Genomic DNA, 25140 nt, shown 5'->3' on the forward strand with positions numbered 1-25140 from the left:
GGTATTTATTGTATTTCGAAGGGATTGAGAAGTCCTCCATTATACTATATTATGGCGATTCTTTACTATATTATGGCGTTCATGGTATTGGTGTGTGCAACACCTGCCTAAGGAATAAATCATTGAACTTTAGTGCAGATTATGTTATACTGAAAAAAATCAAAAGCTACTTGGTTGGCTTTGACTAAAGTGGATTATCTTCATCGCCTAGTTTTTTGATATCATGAAGGCTATCGTAAAATTGTCTTCATTGCTGTTGAACTCCAACAAACGATATAAACCGGTGGGGTTAATAAATTCATTTATTTCAAAAAGTAACTATTCAGTTAATACCATGTCTTATCAAATTGTTGAACGGGGAGCGCCAAATAGTACGGATTATAAAATCTACTTCAGTAAGTAAATAATTCATGGCGTATTTTTATTTGCGAATTGGGTCCATAGTACACGTGAAGATAAATGAAACTTATTTCCTAAATTCATAGCTCTTTCAGGTGTAAATACTAAAATTTCTAATATTTATTCCAGTTATATAAAATATAATGTAGGCTTACTCATGTTTTTCATTGATTATAGGTACTACTTTAGGTGAACATCACATTTTTGTTTTGTTTATTTTTATAATTTTAAGAGCTTAATAAATTACTAGGATAGCAATATTAGGCCTAATTACTAGGAACAGGCTTTGGTATAAGATATCACTAAATAATCGATTGAACCAATTGATAGTTTATCATTCAGTAATGTATTGACTATATATGATGATGTTATAAAGCAAAAGCTATGGTAAATATCTTTGTGATAAGCACAATAAGGTAATATTAAACTTGGCTGCAGTGTGATAAGCGGTCACCAACATAAGTTAATCGAATCATGATTATCAAATGATATTGAACCATCAATATTCATGACCATCTAATAATACTTAATAAAAGATGCTGGACCAATTAATGTAATAGAATCATTTATTTCAAACAACAGTACCTAGTTCTGCAGGTTTTTAATCTTAATAACTAATATATTAATGATAAATAAATAAAGAACTATGCTATCAATATTTATTAAACGTTACAAACAATACAATAACATTTACTTTAACTAATTTTAAGGATAAAGCGTCTCCTTGTGAAACAAAGAACGGGTAGAGTACGATAAGCGGACCCGGCTTTTTATATCGAAGAATGTAGTCATCGATACCTAATATTCGCGTCTCAAATCCTAGACAATCAATCGATATAAAAGTATCTATAATCCTCAATAACAATCATATGTTTTAAATTAAAATATGAATTTAATATTTATAGTGATAAAAAAAATTATTATCCTATAACAAAAATTAGGAAAACTGAAGACCATATTTGCTCCTCTCACAGTTACAGTTGTTTCTTTCCCACAGATTTCACATAATGGGGTTTTCGGTACGAGTCCAACATGTTGAAGCCACAAAAACAATATTTTTTATTTATGTCTTATCATCTTTCAAAGCAATGTCGTGTAGTTTTCTAAAATTGACTGCCATTTTTAATAATCAAAATTACTTAGGGGAGACCGGGGCACTATTGGACTGGGGCACTATTGGACAATGCCTTTTATAGCTAGAGGGAAATTTTTGTCTCCCTTCAATTTCCCATTTTGGTATGCCTGAGACGGTCACATTTCACTGTGGAAAGTTTGGTTATTGTGGCACATCTTCTTAGAAATTGAGTTCATATTTTATGTTTTTTACCCAAAATGAAGTGATTTTGCATATTCACAAACTTATCTCTTTCACAGTAAGTATTATCCTGAAACAATTGTGTCTATTATTTTGAAATTGTTAGTTTAACCCTAGAACTGGCGGTCATTTCATCCTGTATTGTCGGGCTGTTTTGGAGCTTCGCGCAAGGTTATTTTAAAAAATTATTAAAAATATAAAATAAAAGCAATATAAATAAGAGTATATATTTTTGTGTTCAGAATTAAACGTAGAATTGCACTATATTGTAAAATTAACCATCAAAAATTTTCTAATAAACACTTTTTTTAATCAAATATAAAATTTACGAAAAATATTTCTTAAATTTGGGGGGGACCATACCTAGCAAATGAAGTTATAGTGAGAAATATTTATAAGTGAGATAGCCATTCTGTGTCAAATTTGATCTAGTTTCAGAAAAACAGAAACATTATACACATTTATGAAAGCATCATAAAGCTATAGAACAAAAAGCAGCGATGCGTATAAATTCTGAAAATCGGGGTGTACACGTAAGACTTTGGTAAAACAGGTTTATCTATGAATACATGTTATTTTGCATATTTTATTACTTAGAATAAAATAGAATATACAGTAGTAATGAAATAATTACCATAAATTATTTTTTGAAAAGTAAAAAAAGTTAAATTTTGCCATTATTCAAAAATTTTGCGAAAAATTTTCATTCAGCAAAATATAAAAATAGTTTCTAAAGCTTGTACTATATCAAAATTTATAAATTTATGGTTTATAAGTAATAGGAAATATTATGTAGTTAGAAAACTATAAATATAACTAAAGATATTGAAAAAATATAGAATAACCCAAACAGTTATTATATATAACCAAAGAAATTACAGGAAATATATATTTTATTGTGAAAACTATCTATTTACCAAAAATAAATAGTTACTTCAGAGCTAAAAGAGTGCTATAAATAACGTTTAGTAAGTGAAAACAATAACAAACTATGTGAAATGAATTTTAGCCAAGACATTTTGCCATAGCCTACACAAAGCCGGTAATTTCTCAAACATATTTCAGTAAATAGAAATTGATTTATTCTAAAATATATATGTTTACACTACTACGACATCAAACAACACACTACACATTAAATACAACACTAAAAACACGCGTAAAAACTATTAAAACTTACAAATATCCACAGCTCGGCACGAAAGTGATACAGAACGGCAGCGGCAATATGGCGGTCACAACAAACGGCGTCGCGTTTTCTTTTACGTTCAAAATAACAAGCTTGCTACGTCATAACCATAATACAAAGAGGAATAAAACTCATCTGTTCCTTAGCATTTTTCTTCCCGAATCCAATGGTGCATGAATTATATCGATACGTTACCGGAGTATATTATAAAAAGTAATTATACGAAGGAATGTTTGATCGTCAAAATTTTGACGGTTAACACCACAAAAGCGGCATTAACCGACATAATTATGTCGATTAACAGTTCTAGGGTTAACTGACTATGCAATGAATTCATTCATTTTGAGGTTATGTCACTTCCTTTCTGTAATCTTCAATTTTTATATCTTAACCTACCTCGGGGCAGTTTTGGACAAAAGTATGGGGCACAATTGGACAAAACATTATTTTATGTTTTGTCATTGCTACATACTGTTTTTTTGTTTTTCCAGGTTAAAGATGGTTAGGAAGTATATAAAGAAAACAGACAGGGCTAATATTTCTGAAGAATCTATAGTAGCGGCATTAAATGACTATAGAAATGGTAACTACCGATCCATTAGAGAAGCTGCCGAAGCCCATGGGCTTAAAAAGTCGACCCTACATTTCAGACTCAACAAAGTAAAGCAAAAGGAAGTCAACAATGAGAATAGTCTTATAGCTAATGAGCCTAACAATGGTAATGGAGTTGATGAGCTTAACAATGAGGATCATGTCAATGAGCCTGTGGGCAATGAAAATGTAACTTTATTTCAAGAGGTTGAAGATGAGCACCAGCCAGTAAAAGAGGTTACTATAGAAGATATGGCCCCTGTTTATAACACTAAATACTCTCAAAGACAAGTATTTACACCTGAACAAGAACAAAAAATTGCAGACTATTGCATTGAAAGGTCCAGAATGAACTATGGCCTAACTTACATGATGGCCAGGGAATTAGCCTTCAAATATGCCTTGGCTTTGAATCTCGATCAACGCATACCTGCTAAATGGCGTACTACAGGCTTATCAGGAGAAGAATGGCTAAACCATTTTATGAAGAGACATCAAGGACTTTCACTTCGCCAAGCAGAAAAGACTAGTCTGTCCAGGAACACTAGCTTTAATAAACACAACGTGGGAACGTATTTTGACAACCTAGAAGCTTTGTTCGCAAAAGTAGAAGTTCCTCCGTCAAGAATTTTAAATTTAGACGAGAGTGGAATAAGTACTGTGCTGGAGGCGCCAAAAGTGATTGCAGCAAGGGGAACAAAACAGGTGGGCCAAGTCGTATCAGGAGAGAGGGGGGAGCAAATAACTTTCTGTGCCGTCATATGCGCCGATGGGACTTACTTGCCACCAATTTACATTTTCCCCAGAAAACGCCCAAACTTTGCCTACATGATTGGGGCACCTGAAGGAAGCAAAGCTCTTTATTCTGATTCTGGTTGGATGACATCAGCTCTCTTTTTAGAGACGCTTAAACATATCCAAAAGGCCACAAAATGTTCTAAAGAAAACCCCGTGGTTTTAACCCTGGATAATCATGAGTCCCACATTGGCTTGGATGTGGTGATGTACAGCAGAGATCATGGCATACATATAATCACTAGCCATCCACACACAACGCACAAAAGTCAGCCGCTGGATGTAGCAGTTTTTTAGTCCGTTTAAAAGGCGCTTACGTTCTGAATTCAATCTCTGGCTATCTCAACATCCTGGTCATACGATTACAATTCGAGAAATTGCTCAGCTTACTGCTAAACCATTTGTTGAATCTTTCACTGCATCTAACATCAAAAGTGGATTTCGTAAAGCTGGAATCTATCCACTCAGCCGCAGTGTGTTCACTGACAATGATTTCAAGGGTGCCAGTGTGACTGACCGTGTTATGTCATCGCAAGTAGAAGAAACCAACAACCATAATCCAGTGCCTGGTACGTCATGTGACTTTCCGTTGATGGAAAATAGCCAAAGCTCTGACGACCCACAAGGCTCACAATCATCAAACAAGCCAACTATTGACCCGAATGTACCTGGCCCATCAACGCCACAACCAGTAAATGTTAAAAGACCTACTACATTGACGCTTACTCCAGAGGATGTCATGCCTTACCCCAAATACGTTCCTAAGGGAAAGGAAAGGCGAGGCCGAAAAAAAGGTCGTTCGCGAATTCTGACTGATACTCCAGAGAAAGATGCTCTTGTAGCAGAGTTAAAAGAAAAAGAACATAAGAAAATGTTGGTGGAAAAAAGAAAACAAGAGAGGGCAGTAAAAAAGGAAAGTAAGAAGAAAAAAACTGAGGGGGCCTGTAGAAAGCTGTATCAAGATGACTCATCTAGCAACGAAGATGAGATACAAATAAAACTAGACGATGGAGGCCTTAGTCCTGAAGACTTTTCTGAGGATGAAGAAGAACTGTTTGATTACCTTCCTGATAAAAACTATGCCACAAATGACTTCATACTGACAAAGTTTGCTTCTAAGAAGGCCATCTACCACTTTATTGGCCAAATAGAGGAGCATGTGACTGATGGTTTCAGTGTGAAATTTCTCAAAAAGAACCAAAACTCTTACAAGTTTTACTTCCCAGAAAATGTTGAAGTCAGCTTTGTCGAAACCAAAGACATCGAGTTCAAGCTGCGACAACCAGATATAATTGGTGGGACATCCAGAGCAGCAAACTGCTTTGTTTTCAAGGAAAATTTGACTACTTTTAATTTCAAATAGTTTTTTACGTGTGTCTTCTGTTTTTTTCAGTTATAAAGTTTGTATATATGTTTACTTAAATATAGATGATGTTTGAAACCTATAAATGAGTTATTTTTATGTCCAATTAAACCAATTTTTAGCACTGTCCAATTGTGCCCCAATAAAAAATCATTTTGTCCAAAACTGCCCCGACGGGGCAAATTTGGACAAAATGTAGAGGTTTATAAAAAAAAAATAATCCACATAAAAGGGTGCTCAAATTATCTAGAAAATTTGTTGTGGGGTTCTAGAAGACCAACTAAACACAAGGCAAAAAACTAAAATTTTTTAACTAACAGTTTTCATAATTAGAAAAATGCATAAAGTGAAACATGAAATTACGTCCAATAGTGCCCCGGTCTCCCCTACGTAAAATTGAAATATTACCCTACATGTATTATTTTAGTGTTTGTAACAGCTGTTAATATAGACAATTTAAGTTAATAGTTCAGAATAATTAATCAGTATCGATTGATTATATCAATGGTTATGATTAAGTAATATCGTTTGCCAATTTCGATATAATAAACCGGGTCTGCTTATCGTACCCTACACCAAAGAACACTTGTTCTTGCTGCCATTTGTCAATAACCAATCAAATTATTTTACTTTGAATTTAAAATTGTACTGTAGAGAAGCTATACTTTTATATGTCAAAGAAATATATTTGTTTAAAATATATAGAATAACTCAACTTTATCTAAACAACTATTGAGCAATGTAGTTTTTACGATTAATTCATATAAATATGTGTGATAGCTTTTAACAACTGCTCGAATGGCTCACCACTAATAATCATTACTTCACATCGATACATGTATTCTGTAAGATGATCAACAATGCTGTCACTCCTAACACCAGATAAGGATTTCTTTGTAGTTCTCAAATTAGATTCTATTGTTTGAATGTTTGCAGAAGTTAGTGGATCGACGATGTTTGTACTGTGGTTTAAAGTCAAATGGTCATAACCTTTTAGTTGTAGGCCAAAATAGGCTTTCCATAAATCCATGACAATCATTGTTCCTGGTTATACATGTTTCACAATTAATGCAATAAGTAATTCGGCATTTGGAAATGTCTACATTAGTGTTTTATTTCTAATGTAGTAAGCTCTTTGTCTTACAACCATTTAAAACATTGCTCCATTTTAACCATTTTTTATTCAACTATTTGTCTCCAATCTTTTACGTATTATATTTGTTTGTCATAAAGTTATATTTATATTGTTATAGATTTTCAGTCATTATATTGAACAATCACAACAGTCAATATTTTCACTTTTTGTAGTACTTTTGTGATGTGTCTGAAGAAGAAGCCTCGCTATTGAAAGGCCTCACAAAATGAAAAGTTATGTAAATATTGGTTGTGATTTTTCAATGTAAGGTAGTGATTGAATTAAGAAAAGCCAATATAATCTCAGTCTTCAACATGTATAGAACTGTTTGTAGTTGTTTTGCTATCAGTTATCACTGTTGTTGTTGTTTATTACTGTTCGTACTATTCGTTCTAATATTGCTTATTACAGTTGTTACTACATTGTCATAATTTTTTGTTTTATTGTTATGTATACAGTCTTGTTATATCACCTTATAATGTTATTTGTAAATGGAATTTTCCGTTAATAAATAAAATACTATAAAAATAAAAACAGTAGGTTGATGTTCTTTTATGGGATTTACTAATACATTCTGAGTATGATTGGTTGAATCTGTTTGTTTGATTTTTATTTGGTGGTGTATACTGTGTCAATGGTTTTATTTATTTATTCATTTGAAGCCTGTTTGTTTTTTAGTCATTTTGGTTGTTTGTACTTGTAATTCATATGGTTATTATATTCCACCAATTAAGTTCCTCCTATGGTTGCCTTGGATAATGCAAAATATGATTCCTCTAGACAGTTGAGGTGTTAGGACTAAATTCATCGAGATCTCTGCATCCTGACATGGCCAAATCCTGCACTTAACATTTTACTTCTGAGAGATTAACTGGTTGTATAAAAAGTTATGAAGCATGACTCACTCAAAGTATGTTGTTAACTCTCAACATCGGAACTCCACCTCTTCTATAGAACATAAGATTACAGCCCTTCTCCACTGTCAGCCAGCATCAAATTTGATGTGACTACTATGACTTCTGATCGAACAAAAATGTTCATTGGTTGTGATTTAAATAAACTTTATTTAGAAGTATAACCTTAAATCGTTGGCTTAACACATTGTGCCAGGGAGTTTTTGTACCATGAAAAAGGTTAAAACACCTTTTGGAAGCAAAACGTAGTTGTACAATACTCCATTAAGTAAATGTTAATATATATCTATTAAATATAAGAAGATGTATACCTATGTATACATTTCATGTAGAGAAACTTCTACCATTTTAAGCTTTTAACCATAGGGTAATAGACTCTATTAACAAATAATTTATTTTCAGAAAAAGGCAACAGTGTGATTTCTCCATTCCATGACATTCCACTTTATCATGACCAGACCAAAAATATTTTCAACATGGTGGTTGAAATCCCACGATGGACTAATGCTAAAATGGAGGTAATCTTGTCTAACTGAACTTAAATGAAGTTTAATTTGTGTTAGACTATAGCAAGGTCACATCAAAGAAATTATCATCAGGTTCTCATTGAGGTTCATTTCAGTGTTACATTTTGGATTTGGAGTATGCCTACTACATTCTGATGAGAAAGATTCCTGAGTCATATGAGTCCTTTAATTATCTACATAATCTTAAAACTTATATTTAATCCAAGATTTTCAACCATCTACATTGAAATAAATAAATTGAAAGCTAGTAAAATATGAGTTACTAGTTTTTTGTTACTTGAGTAAATTGTTTGATCTCCTTTCCAAGAAACAATATCAAGGATGGTTGTGAAAGTATTTAGATTTATAATTATCAATCAAATTTTATTAAGAATTTACAAAAACATAGTCTAGTATGTTTTGGTTGAGCGTATTGATTTAAGTTTTAAATGTGTAAAATAGTGACACATTTAAACAGAAACCTAAGACCGTTGTGTAACATTACAAATCAATTATATATATAAACAAACTCTTAATAGGCCTATATACAGAGTGGTTCTCTGTACAATGTTGGACGACTTTACAGGGTTCGTGCTGGAGTGATCGTCGGCCACAATTGAATTTGTTATACCAGTTTTTTTACAATTATGTAGGAAGGCGTTTTATTACCATATAAGAATTTAAGTTCATCCCATATAAGAAATTAAGTTCATCTGTACACTCATGTTGTGTCACGCCACTTTTTTTTGTCCTGAGGGAAAAGGGCGGTTTGTCCCCGCACTTAGTCCTAAAAGGACCTTTGCACCTCCCTTATTTAAATTTGTGTCCTCAAAGTCCGAGGCTTTTACAGAAGCCTGTCAGATTTGAGAGCTCCTGTTCTCTGATATCCTTGGGTCTGAGGAGAAATGCTCCCAGGAATGTTCACGATTCAATTCCATTTTCACCTAAGATAAATTTTCTAACCTGGTGTCAATAACACTAACAACAATGAAATAACAAAATGTTTTGGTTGAGGTTATGGTTTTAACATGTGAACTTTACTCTGGAAACATCAGCTGGTGCCTAGCAACAATCAGTGTTACCAAGGCCAGAAACCTAAATAGCAGCCCTTGTATTTGTTAAGGTTTTTTTTGTATTGTCTATAGTTTGTTGTGAGTTTATAATGTTATAATTGTTGAAACACATGTCAGCAATAAAAATTATTAAATTATACTATTTTGCCTATTTTACATTTATAAACTTTATGTATAATTTTTAATTCAGAACAGGTAAGAGTGACAGGTGTACTTGACTGGAACCTGTGATTCCACGGCAGAGACTTGGATTTGGATTTATATCTGTTTTAGGTATTATGCTTTTGCTTTGGAAAATAAATGCAGTATTTTTGAAGTAAATGTTTTTTTTCCGTAGAATTTATGATTCAATGACTGTTGGCATTGGTTTAATGTATTTAAATATTCAATGTTTTACTCATTAATTGTGGTAGACACTATTAGACTGTATCATGGATTTTAATTGGTATTATAACAATTGCAATTTTAGTTATTGCTTACCAATAAGTAATACAGAAGTAATTTACTAACTCAAAAACAACATATATTTTATTGTCATTTGGGAACTTTAGTAATACAATTTTTTGTTTAATTCACCGAGTTTATTTTTGTGAACACTGTAAAAAACGAATTAATCCTCTCCAGGGCAATCACCTCAAATTGCCATGGTGGAGAGCCTGACACTAACCTCCGATTACCATCAACTGCTGTATCACTACTTTCTGTGTGCCCTGCCATTATTACTTTTGGAACTGTTTTTATGCTTAGTGATGCGATCAAGGAAATGATGTATGAAACTTCATTACAATTCCTTCTGACTTTGGCTCTATCTATCAGAACATTTTTGGAATATTTGTAATTTTCCAACTACTTTTTTACTGACATCATACTATTATGTTGTTTTCACTGTTTTGCTGTTATTTACTACTGAAATGGTGGGTCCAAGTCGGCATTTGCGAGATAGTGAAATTAATCGTGTTTTTAAAGTGATTTGAATGATGACTGTGTTATGGAAACCGTAATACAGATAATTTAATAATCAACCATGTATAATATGTAACAGTTTTATTCAAATAGTGTTGTGAATATAATAAAAACCATGAAAGTGTTCTCCCACAACAGAGCATCTGAAATAATTTAGCCTGGTAGTATTTCACGCCAATTCGATTGGTAGAGGGTTGTTGTCCTTTTTTTTTAAGGTTAACTTGTAAATTATTTTCTAGGATTTACTTACCTCTGATTTTTTATAAGTGTAATTTGAAATTATAAAACTTGTCTTACATTGGCTAGGTTTTAGTCTAAAATTGAAAGTTTTCAAAAGTTTAAAATACAAAACTAATGTATGAGTAAATACATAAAATTGAATAAAAAATACATAAGTTAATAAAACTTAATGGGCTAGTACTTGATATGCGTATGGATGGATAGGTGCTTATATCATCTTGCAGGAGTATTTCCGTTGTGTGCTAACTTAAGATACCATGGTTGTCAAGTTTTGTAATCCTAGATTTCATATAAAAATAATGTTGAAGATTTTCTATAGAGAATAGTGTTCATCTGTTAAAATCTGATACTTTGTATAAAGTGCAGATATGATTAGATTATGCCCGTATTTCAATACTGAATTTGTGATAATGAATTGAGCTGTTGTGAAAAACTTTTATTACTCTGACTTAATTCCTGCTGTGGTTACAGAGTGAGACTAAGCAATAAGTGTTATTGTTTAGTCATAGACATAATTCTTATTGACATATTCATTGGACATAGTAATGAGTCATCCTCTAATTCAATAAAAATACAGATGCAATTTAGTAATAAAAAATCCTGTTGATTATAGATTGCCACCAAGGACAACATGAATCCTATCAAGCAGGACATGAAGAAGGGAGCTCTGCGATTCGTAGCCAACTGTTTCCCCCACCATGGCTACATTTGGAACTACGGTGCTCTTCCTCAGGTTATAGTTTTTTACTGTTTTGTTATGTTTAACTCTCTAATAATTTAGAAGGTGCTTTAAGTACAAATAGAAAGTGTTCTCTTTTGACTGTTGCAAGCCCAGAAACTTGTCACCAGCTTCTATTCGAATTAACAATCAATTAATTAATCAGTCATATCTTATTCAATTTATACATTTTGTACAATGAATAGTGTCACAAATTCATAAAACTGTAGTATGAGACACATCATTGTAAGCCTAGCTGATTGGGCAGTTACCATACCCCACTTCCCCCCTCATCTGGGGGCTTTGCCACATTCTCATATCACCTGATTCCCAGTATGAGGTGATGTGACGATGTCTTGCTTCATTCTGGTTATTATCATCCGTTTTGTTCTTCAGTGTTCGATTATTTTGCATGTTTTTATTTAATTATTATTTTTTACTCACCTTCTATGTTGTAGTGTAAATATTTGTTAATTTACATTGTGAAGGTAAAAGATTCAGGAAAATAGAAGATAATTTAATTCAATCGATTATCCTTCCAATATTTATTCTTACATTACAGACAGCAACACCGCACCACAACCCAGGCTTGCATTTATCTGTCTCATACTATAATATAACCTAAGTAATCTAAGGTTCCTTAATGCTTGTCAGCTCATGAAACTCATTAAATGAGTTAGGGCATGCTCTGTCAAAAATTCTTCTCAAATGTATCGAAACTTCTTGTTGTCATCTATATATTTAGTAAAACTTGGAATTTGATTATAAACTTCATCCCTGCATTACTAGCACCATACCACTAGCACAATGACTGCATGAGGTACCATAGCCCATTGTCCTACAGATCATAATTAAATTGTTTAGTAAAAAGACTGTCAAACTACACGCCACTTTTAGTAAACTTCAGACACGGTTTGTGGATAATAGGACTACTCTAAATACATATCAAATGAGTGTTAATGGGATAAGCAACATTGAAGTGACTTTAATGTAATCAAATGTAAAGATCACAGTCGTTCTCATTAGTGAGACAGCAAGAAAAGACAAGGACGTTTGGTTTTGCATCTCTGAATGTATAGTGAAAGAAGAGTAAATCCATACCATTGTAGTCAATTGCTGAGTGACATCAGTGCACCTTATCACAACAAACAAAGTAGTTCATGACATCATCATCACTCATGATAAGTACTGACTGAAATGCACTGCACTATTATGAAACATTTTCCATGCAGTTCAAACTTTAAACCTTGTGATTTTCATGTATTGGTGGATGAAATAAAGTAGAATAAAGACTTCAAAATAATACTACTGCATAGCAGTTTGTATATAATTAGTTTTTGGAAGCACCGATCTAGACACTGTAAGGAATAAATCTGATTTGCTGAAGAAAGTTAGTATGTGTGTTTCTTAAAGGAAAATATATGGAGATATAAGATATGTATAGTTTATATTCTATCTGTTAATAAATATTTATAAAAAAATTCCAGTATTTATTTTAAGAAATCTTTCTGTTAATCATTAACTGTTGAAAACTGTGGACCAGCAGTAACACCCAATCTAGCAGGGGTATTTTTCCACAAAATTTTAGCATTATAGTGATATAACTCTGAAATAACACTTGTTCATTGTCATAATCATTTTAATTCAATAAATCCAATAGTTTCTCTTCAGAAAGATGTTCAACTACAATGTATCTTCATCGATAACTTGCTTCAACATGATGCCATAACGCATTTGAATCTTTTATGAATGGCATCTTTTACACCACAAAAAGTACACTTTCAGGAAATAAAACAAAATTGTTTATTTTCACCGACATCAGGCCTTTCATTAATAAACAGACTATTGAAATGGTTGTGCCTTCTATTACTAATACTAAGACAGGACACAGCTGGTGCGGAAGCTTCAAAACATTGAACAATATAGTGACTGTAAAGATATAATAAACTAACCACACTACAGAAAGCATGTAAACATGAAAATACCATATTCTTCAGACCATGAACAATGAATCTGACTCACTCCAATATTTGCAGAGTATTAAATCTACACTGGTTTTATTGATTGTATGTTTAACCCTCATGGGTCTATATGGTTATTTAAAACACAGTAGATAAATAAAACCCAATTCATTGGTTGTTTAAGTTTATTGGCTGATAATGATTGATTCCTGAAATGAGATGGCTTAAAGTTGTAGACACTGTCTTCATGTCTACTAAAATTGGATTTATCAAATTTTAACACTAGATGTGACCATCTGTTCTGATAACCCTGAAAGGCATTTACTACTTATACAATAAAATACATTAAATGTATTGAAGCACTATATTTAAAAAAACCTACAAATTTGTGGAAAGTGTCATGGATTTAAGTTAATGTGACTAACTCGTCATCAGATGGTTGCACTTTTTTCTGTGTTTTATATAATTCAAAATTAAAATTAATAACAAATTGAAGATTAGAAAACACTGTTTATTTGATTTTATTTGAATCTAAAACTTAAAATTCACTAAAAATATCCAAAATTATTGATGTATGAAATGTATACATTTGACGATGACAGTCCAACTGTACTTACTGTGAGGCACATAAACTCTTATTTGGTACATTACCAATAACTCTATTTATAGAATCAAAATTGTATTGTAAAATTTACATAATTTCTGTTATTGATCCACATGTGATAACAGAGTTTTTTAATTGATTGAGTTGATACTTTATAATTTGTAAATTTCAAAGAATGGAAACTTTTTATGCTTCTCAGTATTTTTCTAGAAAATTTATTTTATTTAGTATTAAATAGATTTATGCCTTATGAGTTTTAATACATTGTTATTATCTCTATGGTTAATAAAGAATTGTATATAACAATTCTTATGGATCGAAGAAATACTCTCCATAGTCAGGTATAACAGCTGGAGTAGATGGGATGAATAAGTGTACAAGTACAAGAGCTATAACAATAATTTTGTTTTTTTTCAGACTTGGGAAAATCCCAATGTTATGGATGAGCATACCAAGTGCAAAGGTGACAATGATCCTATAGATGTTCTTGAGATTGGATATAGGGTAAGTGCAATTGTAATTTGAACTTGTTTAAACTTTGCATATATAATATATATTTATTTATATTTATACTAAATAAAATTAATATTTAATATTCTGTTAATTCATATTATTTTATTAACATTGAAAATTAGATTTATAACTATATGACATGTATCAACTGTTAGAATACAACAGTTTTCTTCATTAATATCATAAAATATTGAAAATTGAATTTTGATCTTTAGTGGAAAAGGTTTGTACACATCTTATTAAGTGAAAAAATTAACTACTAATAATTAAATAAGTCACAATTTACTAATTATGTTCTAAAATAAAAGTACTGATAAAGCCCTATAGTTGAATGTATTTCAGTATTGTTTACTACATACATATTTTTACACAAACTACAAGCTAGCCTTTTTCTAATATTGCAGAAATCTTGATATACATAATTAGTTTTCAGCTTTTGTGTAAATTGTTTGATCTTTGTAATGCTTTTATTTGATATTAATAGACTTAACAACTTGCTATTGTGTTATCAAATGTCATATCTCAGTCACAGAGTTATGAAACAATGCAGAGCGTTTTATGATCTTGATATTAGATTAATAACAGTAACGTTTAATTTTGGATACTTGCCATTGTTCAATGTAACCAAAAACAATAATATTACATTTTGGAATCTGCTATCTGATCTCTTTCTTGGGTCAATCACTAACCTGACACATAGACTTTAGGTTAAATTGAACCAGAAATCAGAATTTTTTACTCAAATCAGAACAAATCATACTAATGAGTTGTAATGTACACAGAAGTTACAAATCACAACAAACGTGTTGTGGGTCAATATCATGCACACATCTTTTAAACTTTATAAACAGGACTAAAGAACACAGTTCACAATATGAGGGGATACCCAAAAGAAACAGGAATAGCATTGCCGTGGGCAGAGCTTGTGTAGTATGCATTTCTGCCTCTAGGAGTGTATAGTGCAACTCATAACCAGTGCAATGCCGCCTGTAATAATTAATTACCTCTATTAATTCATTTTCTTTTTTTTTTTTGTTTCTTATTTTGAATTGACAACCAAAGTGGTCTGATACCAACTGACAGTTTAGTTTTTGAGTACTGTACATTTTTTCAATAAAGAAGTTACATTGAGCATTTAATCTGCTTTGTTTACAAGCTCCAATGTGTAACATTCTTTTACCATTTTTTGCCTTACTTAGTATCTCTCATGCTGCAATATGCATTAATTTCGGTACAAAGTTTGAAGACCCTTGCACGCTTCTTTGTGAACGAAGTAGATAACATACTCTTCCTACTGCTTATAGTTTGAACTCAGCTCATTCATTAGGTTCGTCAAAATCAACTTGATTTTCCACTTGCAAAAGTTTAAAATTCAATACAGATATGTAGCTGGTGCGTTTACTGCTTAAAAGACAATTTAAAGTTTATTGATTCAACAAAACAACAATTCTTTCCTATACTTTAATAATTATTGTTGTAGGCTAATTTTAACAGATTATTGTAACTTGAATAAAGATACTGAAATCTGAAACAATAATGTTTCTTAGAATAATCTTTACCTTCAGTTTGGTGTGTAATTTAACATTTATGCATAACAATTTTTTATTCTTTCAAGACAAGTAGTCATTTGTTCAGTTTTGTTTGTATTGTTATGCCTTTTTGAAATGTTACAATATTATTTGATCTAAAAATCTAAAATTATTAAATTTTAGCAATTTTCCTCAGATTGCAAAAGTAATTGCAATTACGAAAAATATAAAAAGTTTTAAAAACTTTGTTGTATATATGCATACCATTATGAGGTATTCATTTTTGATAACCAATGATTTGATTTTCATTGCAAGTATTGATCAAATGCAGATATAATAGAAAATAGGTGCGAAGTTATTGAAATTGATATTTATATGTATTAATAATAGCCCATTGCATGATGAACATACTTTTTCCACTCTACTATAATTTATGTGAATTTTTTATTGAAAGTATTGTTAATAATTGAAACCCCTTTCTAGGTAGCAAAAAGAGGTGAAGTGCTTCAAGTTAAGGTTCTTGGAACAATTGCACTAATTGATGAAGGTAATTATAACTCTAGAACCTGTTAATAATTGTTAGTGTGGAACTTTTAACTTCAGAACTATACAAATGCTAGTTTTTTCTAACATTATTTAATGGTACTTAAAACTGAACAATTTTCTGAAGAAACCTCTTCTGATTTGTTATCAGCATGATAAGAAAAAGGTCAAGGTTGTAGTCAATTTAATTAATTTAAAGTTAACATAATCATAAGTTTGCTTTCAATTTTCGTAATCACAGATGTAAGTTATGTCTGTTTGAGGAAAAGAAAAACTCAATATCCTTATTAGAAAGTTGAGAATGTTGAGTTTAGCTCAATTTACCTTCCTTTAGTGCGGATGCTGTCACAGACTTGACTCTAGGAATCTAGGATAATGTTCGTCTGAAAAGATCCAGAAAAGTCGGTGATGCAGAAGCTCAAAATTAACTCGTTACATTTTTATGAAATCTCAGACACCTAGACTAAAATATAGGTATAGAAGTATTTTCTATACCTAAGTGATTACGTCTAAGAGGAAGTGGATTGGAGCTGAACTCAACATTCACATTGAATAAACCCTTCCCACCATAGCTATGTTATGCGTTTTAGAAAGTTGTGTTAACAAAATATGGTTTCATATATTATTAAATTATAATACAACTATTATGATCACATTTTTATGTAAACGTTAATTAAAATAAATCAAGTGTAATTTATTATCTGATTTAAGATATAATTTCTGCAAAGAATGGTCCACATAGGCTAAAGTATAAGAGTTTTATTTCTGTAATACAATATTATTGTGCTTTGATATTTATTTATTTAAATTCCCACGGTATAACCATTTTGCAAATTACGTTACTTAGAATGACTAACAACATGTGATATGTTAGAATTGTAGTTTTCACCTTTTTTATGTCTAAAAAACTGTCCAAAACATTTGTCATTTTTCAAAATGATATGGTTTGTGGGGTAAATTTGTATTTTCTAAACTAATAAATATTTACAAATGATTTTTATTTCCATAAATTGGAGAATAATTTAAAAAATTATTTTTTATTTGCCAGAACAAATAAACTAATTTTGCCATCTCTATAAATAATTTATATTTGTATTATATGTGAATTGTCAACACATTTACAGTTAATATATGTACATATGTTCTAAGTTAGTTGTTGGGAGATTGCTGTTAGTTATTTGTGTAATACCATACAAAAATTAAGAGAAAATAATAATAGTAAAAATCATGAATATATGTTAGCAATACAGACAACATCACAACATTGGAATTTATTGTGTTTTTTTATCTTAAATCAAGCTGTTTTTAATGGTTTAACAGTTTAAGTGTATGACAATTGTTCTGAAGTAACACATCCTGCAATGAAAAACTGAAGTAATATATCCTGCAATAAAAAATAATAGCCTTTTAAAAAATCCAGAACTGTTGCAAGATCTAACAAACATGTATAGAGAGAAAACCCCTAAGTTAAGCCTACATCATCATGCAATAGATCCTCAGTCTTTCAAATGTTTTTAGTTATTTTGAATCATGATAACACTCTTAACCAAAACGAAGAACAACTCAGTACAAAGCTAGCTGATTGTGTCAGTGTTTTGTGCAATTCTTTCTTTCTTATACTTTTGCTGATTTAATCATTACTCAATTCCAACATTTAACAACATAAAAACTATCAATGGATGTAGGGTCAAAATTTGATTAAATGAAAGTTAATATATTTTATTTGTTACAATTTTACTTACAATGATCTCATGCTGTACATAAATTTGTATTGAACAAAAATCTGTATAATTATTCATACATTGTCTCTCTATTGTTAGGTAACTACTAATGTACAAATTATAATTATTTTTCAGGTGAAACAGACTGGAAAATTTTTGCGATTGATACAAAAGATCCAATTGCAGACAAAGTGAATGGTAAGTTGTGTTAGTTTCTCATTAGAAAGTTTACATCAAAAATAATTCTACACCATAATTGGAAGAGGAGCCAGTTAATGGATAGCTGTATATAAAAAAAAGTACTAAAATTAGAAGTCATGCTAGAGATGGCGTAAGTTGCAGTTCTCGTTTTCATATTTAAACTCTTTTTACAGTCTTTTACTTAATTTCTTGCAGAAATCTCTGGCCATTAAAGAGAAAAAGAATTGTATAAATTGTTTTTTTGTTAAGAGTCAACCCATCACTGTGTCTTACAAGATATGTTTATGTTTATTAAAATCAAGTTTTACTTATCACGAAATTGTAACAAATACAAACTTGCTGATTATATTTGTTTTATTCCCTTACTGCATTGTAAGGGAAAATTATAATGATGTCATCTGATATGTGCCTTTAGTAGTATTGTACATATTTTGGGTACCTACAAAATAAGTAACAGTTTATCATTATAAAACATTTAATTGAAAATGCCATCTGGTATGTTTTGCCACTTATAAATTATGTGAAAAGTACTTTCCTGGACTGGTGAAGGCTACTCTTGAGTGCTTCAGGATCTATAAGATTCCTTGTGGTAAACCCGAGAACCAGTGTGCATGATAATACCATCTTTTATTTTTCCAGATATAAATGATGTGGAAAAGTACTTTCCTGGATTGATGAAGGCTACTCTTGAGTGGTTCAGAATCTACAAGATTCCTGATGGCAAACCCGAGAACCAGTTTGCGTTCAATGGAGAGGCCAAAAACAAGGAATATGCACTTAAAGTGATCCAGGAAGTGAGCAATCACTGGCATGATCTAGTTCAGAAGAAAACAGATGCCGGTGGCTTGTCATGGTAATTCATAATAATATACCAAGTAGTTTATATTAGTGAAAATCTTGAAGATATAATGTATATCCAAAATGTATAGAACAAGAAATCAAAAAGTAGACAGTTACAATTTTTTTTCTCAAGCAATAGAGTATGAACAAGCAACATTTTACTTGCTGTATAAATTTTAACTTATAAGAGACTCAGGACTAGCATATTAGCGAAACACCTTTACATGAAATAAATGTCGGAGGATAAAATATGGTTATATATACCCCCAAAGTCGTAATTAATAACTGGGCATATTACTGCAACAAGTGATGCACATACCTTGAGAGATAAATGGACATCAAGCAGGAAAACTGATGGTGATTTGTTAATATTTTTCTTCATGCGCTTAGCATATACAGGGTGTTCCGTAATTACTGTCCAAAATTTTACTAGATTATTCTATAGTTAAAATTAAACAATTTCGTCGCATAAAGTATAGTCCTTAAACAATTTCGTCGTATAAAGTATAGTCCTATCTTGCTTAGTTTACCGTCTGTCTATGTTTTGAGGACAAAATTATATCTTTAAATTTAATAAAGGTATAAAATTTACGGGGATTTCTCTCTACAGGGTTAATATGAACTATGTATGAAGCAACGTTCATATAAAACAAAAACAATTGAAACTTAAGTACATTGAGTTGATCAGTCCAATTATGAATTAATGGTAATGATACATAAACAACTTTGTTTTTTCGAATCACATGCAAAATAAGCATATTACAAGTCCTCAAATTCTATAATACAAAATAATAATTTTACTGTTTTACATTAAATCTAGATAATAGAAGATTTTTACAAAATTTAAACTAGTTTTCATGTACTCTCAAATATTAGGATTAAACTTCATGTTTAGTTCTCTTATTTCTTTGTTTTTCTCAACTTGTTTGTACGTTGTGAGTTGAAACTAACACATATCCATGTATGTCGTAGTGCTAACGTATCAGTGCCAGATAGCCCCTTCACTGTAGATCAAGCAACTGCTGATGCTGTTTTGAGCAAGGAACCTCCACTGAAACCAGCTGAACCCATTGATGCTTCAGGTTAGTTGTAAACAATGTGTCTCTCCGTCCACAGCTATACATATTATCATGTATCACTGTAGTGAACAACTAGAGTTGAAGCTCCGTGTGAGTGAGGCTCATAAATAAAACTTAGGACAACAGTAAATCTAGTTATGAGGGCAGATTTCTACAGATATTGAATTTTACCCTATTGAATCAGTTGTCCTATCATACAATGCATTGCGTCTTCATTTTCTCTCCATCTTACTTACTGTATGTCTTAAGAAGTATGTGAATGTCAATATTAGGCAATAGTTAATATATATTGATGAACAATTTTTTTTTAGTTACATACAAAAAATTAAAGAACTTTCTTTGATGATTACTATGACAGCCAATGCCCAATTCATGGTATTGCGATGTAAGCACTTTTTGATACATTTTCTCATACATACAAAAACTGAATGATGGCAAATGTCGTGAAAAATCCTCTTTCCTTCACAATCCTTCCATTGTCAAAAAACTTCAAACAAAGAAATTTCCGACACACTATATATACTAAAGAAAAGAATAATTGGTTGTGTTAAACTATTGGAGTTTCTATTAGGAATAAACTTTTGTACCTCGTTATTATTTGTTTTTATACAAGACTAATATAGAAAATTTGCAAAGAACTATCAGATTGAGAGTTGTTCGTATTTTTTCTTTTACTGAAATGAATATAAAATATACCTAAGAATATAGCTTTAAAAATTATCAAATTCGTGTATGTGAGGGAAAGTTATATAATAAGAATGACTATATTTATTACACAATTTCTAGAAAATAAATAAATCACAATGGTTACAAGTGTAATAGTTACATAACTGATTGATACCATCTCAATTCACCTTAATCCATCTTTATGTGCACATAACTGTTGGTTGTTGCCCAATGATACTGCATGGAAATTAATCTTTCTTCAAAACTTGTTTGAACTATACATGTTTGTCTTCCTCTTCCGACAACCCAAAATCTTTATTGATTATTACACAGATAGATAGGGATTGGTAATAACTGATAAGACTATTGAGTCATTTAGTTGATTGACCGAGCCCTGGTCAATACCACTACCCTATTTGCTTAATTCATTCATTTTTCAGATTTATCTTAAAACTCAATAGATAGAATTTATAAATATTTGATAATATTATGAAAATTATGTGTAATATTTACTTATAGTAACAACAGACTAAATATTGTTGAACTCCTGATTAATAATTTCAGTATTGTATATGATAGACCAGTGTTCACCACAATAAATTTGAAAATACTACATTAAAGATAATTTAATGTAATTATGTGTGTTAACAGTTGTAGAGTATAGTTATAAAGGTTACTGCTGACAAGTAGTGTACTTAGCGGTGCTTCAGTAATATATTATTTCTTAAATAAAAGCAATGAAATTCTTTTTTCAAACTCATTCTTGCAATTTATGCTTTCTTCCATTTTAATTTCAATGTTCACTTATTTGAGATTTTTCTGTACAACAGTTACTTGTTCAATAAAGAAATACCTTGAATAACACAATGAAGACGTTCAATCGCACAACTGAACAGTCAAAAATTAGTCACACTGACATCATCTGATGGCTGACACCGACAACTAAACAAGATAATGAAATTAAATAATAATAATTGCAAGATTTGTTGTTTCTGCACACAATTGGTTTGGTTAGCCATCGTTGTACGGGTTTTTTTTTGTATTTGGACATTATATAAGCCAATTACATTAAAATCTGGTGACATCCGATATAACAGATGTTAGGAGCTTAAATTAGACTATCACTGCTGTCTGATATATATTGATCACTGTGACTATATTGTTGTTGAACATGATACAGAAACTAACAGTGTAAATGTGTTCTTACAGTAGACAAATGGCATTTTATCACACTGAAGTAGTTGCTGAGGATGAAGATCTCCAGTATGGTCACTGCATGAAATGTGGTGAATACTTTTGTATAATAAACATTAAATTTGATATTTATTACTTGCTGATTATTTATTTCCCTTTTCTCTTTAAGATGTTCAATTTCAAATTTTTAAAAAAGTGATCCCATAAAAAAGAAACCTAAAGGTACGTTAAATGGTTTAAATGTTTGATAAAACTGTATTATTATTGTTTGGAATGCCTATTTTTAAGATTTTTTGACGCATTATAAAACTTATTTTGTACAAAACCAAACCATTTTTATTGAAGCAGTTAATTAATTGCAGGCTGCACATCTGAGTGTCTGCTTTTAATATGGAACAATGCTTCATATGAGAAACTTGGATTTTAATGTCTCAATGCACTTTAATTTCGTTGGTAAAAAGCTATTATCTATTAATACTAATAATTTATAAATCTTGTAATATGTTACATTTCTCATTAAAACTTGCTCTGTTATATAAGAAAATTCTTTGCAATAATTATTTCTTTATGTTAAACATGATAATTTGTTAACTGGGAAAGTAAACAATTACTTGAGTTATATTCGTTTTCTAAAATAAATTAAGTCTGAAGGCCAGACCATAAATTCAGCACTTGGAGAATTAAATTGTGAGATTTATTTTGCATGTGTTATTTGCATGAGTTAATTAAACATCTCATGCAACCTTAATAATACAAAGTAAGAGTATGCCGCCACCACCACATATTGTGTGACATATAGACAGACAGACAACCATACAATAAAGAAGTTGACTCAAAAATTATACATCACAGAACTCATTCTTGTAAAAATGAAGTTTCATGCAAGAATAAAGTTTACATTTTTACTCGTTAAAATTAATTTCCATATAATAATAAATAGTAAAATTATATACACGAGTCACTTTAAAATTATGTATGTATTGGGATAGTTAGACTACATGTGTTAATATGGCACATGTTTGAATCTCTTATGGGTTATTGAATCTGTATATTGAGTTTCTTTAAAACTGTATTTATGCTGTTTTCTTTCATCATGGATTCCCATAAAACCAATGTAAAAATATTTGCTAACAAACTATTATAGAAATGAAGCCTGATTCATAATTTCAAGGGTGTGTGTGTATATATATACAGGGTGATTCATGAAGTTCTCCCCCCACTTCTACAGCACATTGTACTAGTAAAAATAATGAAAAAAATGTTATATAAACATAGGTCCGAAAACGCTTCGTTAGCGAGTTTACAGCTAGCGAAAGATTTCGCCTGAATTCCTGGGTAAAGAGTAAAATAAAGCCATACTGAACTTTTGGAAAGGTTAATTAAGTAAGAAATATCGTGGATTCTTATGTATTTTTACCTGATAAAGCTAATAAAATTGGTTTCAGAACTGTACATGTAGTAGTTTTTGAGGGATTCAGGGTTTAAATGCAAAAAATTGGGGCACGAAAACAAATGTTTTTTTAAGTTTGATGTACAATAACTTTGTTAAATTGGTAATAAATACATAAAAATCAACAAACATTAATTGTAGAGAATTTAATTCTGAGAAAATTGATATAATCAAAGTCTAAAATAAAACAGAAAATAAGTACCAAAAAAATCGATTTTATTCAGTATAATACATTACTAGCTGTAAAGAAATACCGTACGGTATTTGGTTAAAATAAAACAAAAAACAAAATGTTTGTTCCTTAATGATGAGGATAAATTGAGAAAACAAGATTAACTGTTAAATAAATTTGTTTGTAAATAAAATATCATGTTTTATTACATTGTATTTTTTTTTAAATAAAAATTTACATCAAATGTTCGAAAAATAAATGAAGCAAACATTTTCCCATTATTTTTTACTAATCATCGAAATGCAGTTTTTTGTTTTATTAATTTCTAAGTTGGTAACGCACGAATAACAGCTGATCAACAATGGTATTCTGTACTGTTACGTTAGAACTGTGTATTAGTGGTGTTTTGTAAGCTACAGCAGGAGATCGGGTTCTGTGAATCGTGTTATTAAATGCAATTTTTCTGTGAGTTATAATTCGATTGTTTATTCAGCGAAAAAATGCCTTACTTATTTACATCAGAGGAATACGCTGATATGGTTTTTTATTTTGGGTTACTGTAATGGTAATGCTAGAGCTGCTGTAGAAGAATATTGAACTACGTTACCCTAATAGGAGGATTCCAGATACCAAAACAATTTCAGGAACTTTTCGTACTCTTCGGGAAACAGGATCACTACCAAGTACTAGAACCAATTATGAACAAGCTGTCCAACTTGATGATGATATTGTTATTAATGCTGTTCATCGCAGTCCAGTGTAAGTACACGACGTATTTCTAGGCGGATAGGAGTTTTCACAGTCAACGGTGTGGAGGTCACTTAATCGAAAACAAATTTTATCCGTTTTCATAAACAAAAGGTTCAACATCTACAGCTAGGGGATGGTCCGCTTCGCTTGGAGTTTTGCAACTTTTTGAATATTAATAATCAACTCTACAAGCGTATTTTGTTTACGGATGAGGCACAATTCACTCGGGATGGTGTCAATAACTTGCACAATGAACACTCATGGGCAGAAGAAAATCCACATGAGGTAGTGGAACAGAACTTTCAACACCGATTTAGCGTCAATGTCTGGTGTGGCCTTTTGCACAATCGGCTGATTGGACCTTTCATATTACCTGGACGCCTAAATGCTGAGTTCTGTTTGCATTTCCTTCAAGAAGAGTTGCCGCAGCTGTTAGAGAATGTTCCTTTACATCTCAGACAAAATTTGTACTTCCAGCATGACGGAGCACCTCCCCACTTTTCACGTGCCGTTTCTGCTTACTTTAAATCATCAATTTCCTGGACACTGGATTGGTCGTGGAGGGCCTCACCCTTGGCCACCAAGATCACCAGATCTATCTCCATTGGATTATTGCATCTGGGGATGGATGAAAGACATTGTATACAAGACAAAAGTGAATTCTCGTGATGAATTAATTTGCCCGTATTATGGAATTCGGCTGTGCAGATACAGGG

At 31.2% G+C, this 25140-nt stretch overlaps 1 protein-coding gene across 1 annotated transcript; it reads left to right on the forward strand.

Moving 5' to 3' along the window:
- The first annotated feature begins 208 nt into the window (after positions 1-208).
- On the forward strand, positions 209-22187 carry LOC124359344 (inorganic pyrophosphatase). The gene is made up of 9 exons (XM_046812015.1): positions 209-395; positions 8104-8219; positions 11097-11216; positions 14184-14270; positions 16292-16355; positions 18208-18270; positions 18913-19126; positions 20086-20195; positions 22068-22187. The coding sequence occupies exons 1-9, from the start codon at positions 224-226 to the stop codon at positions 22097-22099; spliced, it is 978 nt and encodes a 325-aa protein (XP_046667971.1). The 5' UTR covers positions 209-223; the 3' UTR covers positions 22100-22187.
- The last annotated feature ends 2953 nt before the right edge of the window (positions 22188-25140 follow it).

This window comes from Homalodisca vitripennis, chromosome 4 (genome assembly GCF_021130785.1).
Source record: "Homalodisca vitripennis isolate AUS2020 chromosome 4, UT_GWSS_2.1, whole genome shotgun sequence".
NCBI classification, from domain to species: Eukaryota; Metazoa; Arthropoda; class Insecta; order Hemiptera; family Cicadellidae; genus Homalodisca; species Homalodisca vitripennis.

Excerpts from the sequence above, each read along its gene's own strand:
- LOC124359344 (XM_046812015.1), top strand. The coding sequence starts at position 224 with ATGAAGGCTATCGTAAAATTGTCTTCATTGCTGTTGAACTCCAACAAA. Across the intron at positions 8,220-11,096 it reads GGACTAATGCTAAAATGGAG|ATTGCCACCAAGGACAACAT; the intron begins GTAATCTTGTCT and ends TGTTGATTATAG. Across the intron at positions 11,217-14,183 it reads ACTACGGTGCTCTTCCTCAG|ACTTGGGAAAATCCCAATGT; the intron begins GTTATAGTTTTT and ends GTTTTTTTTCAG.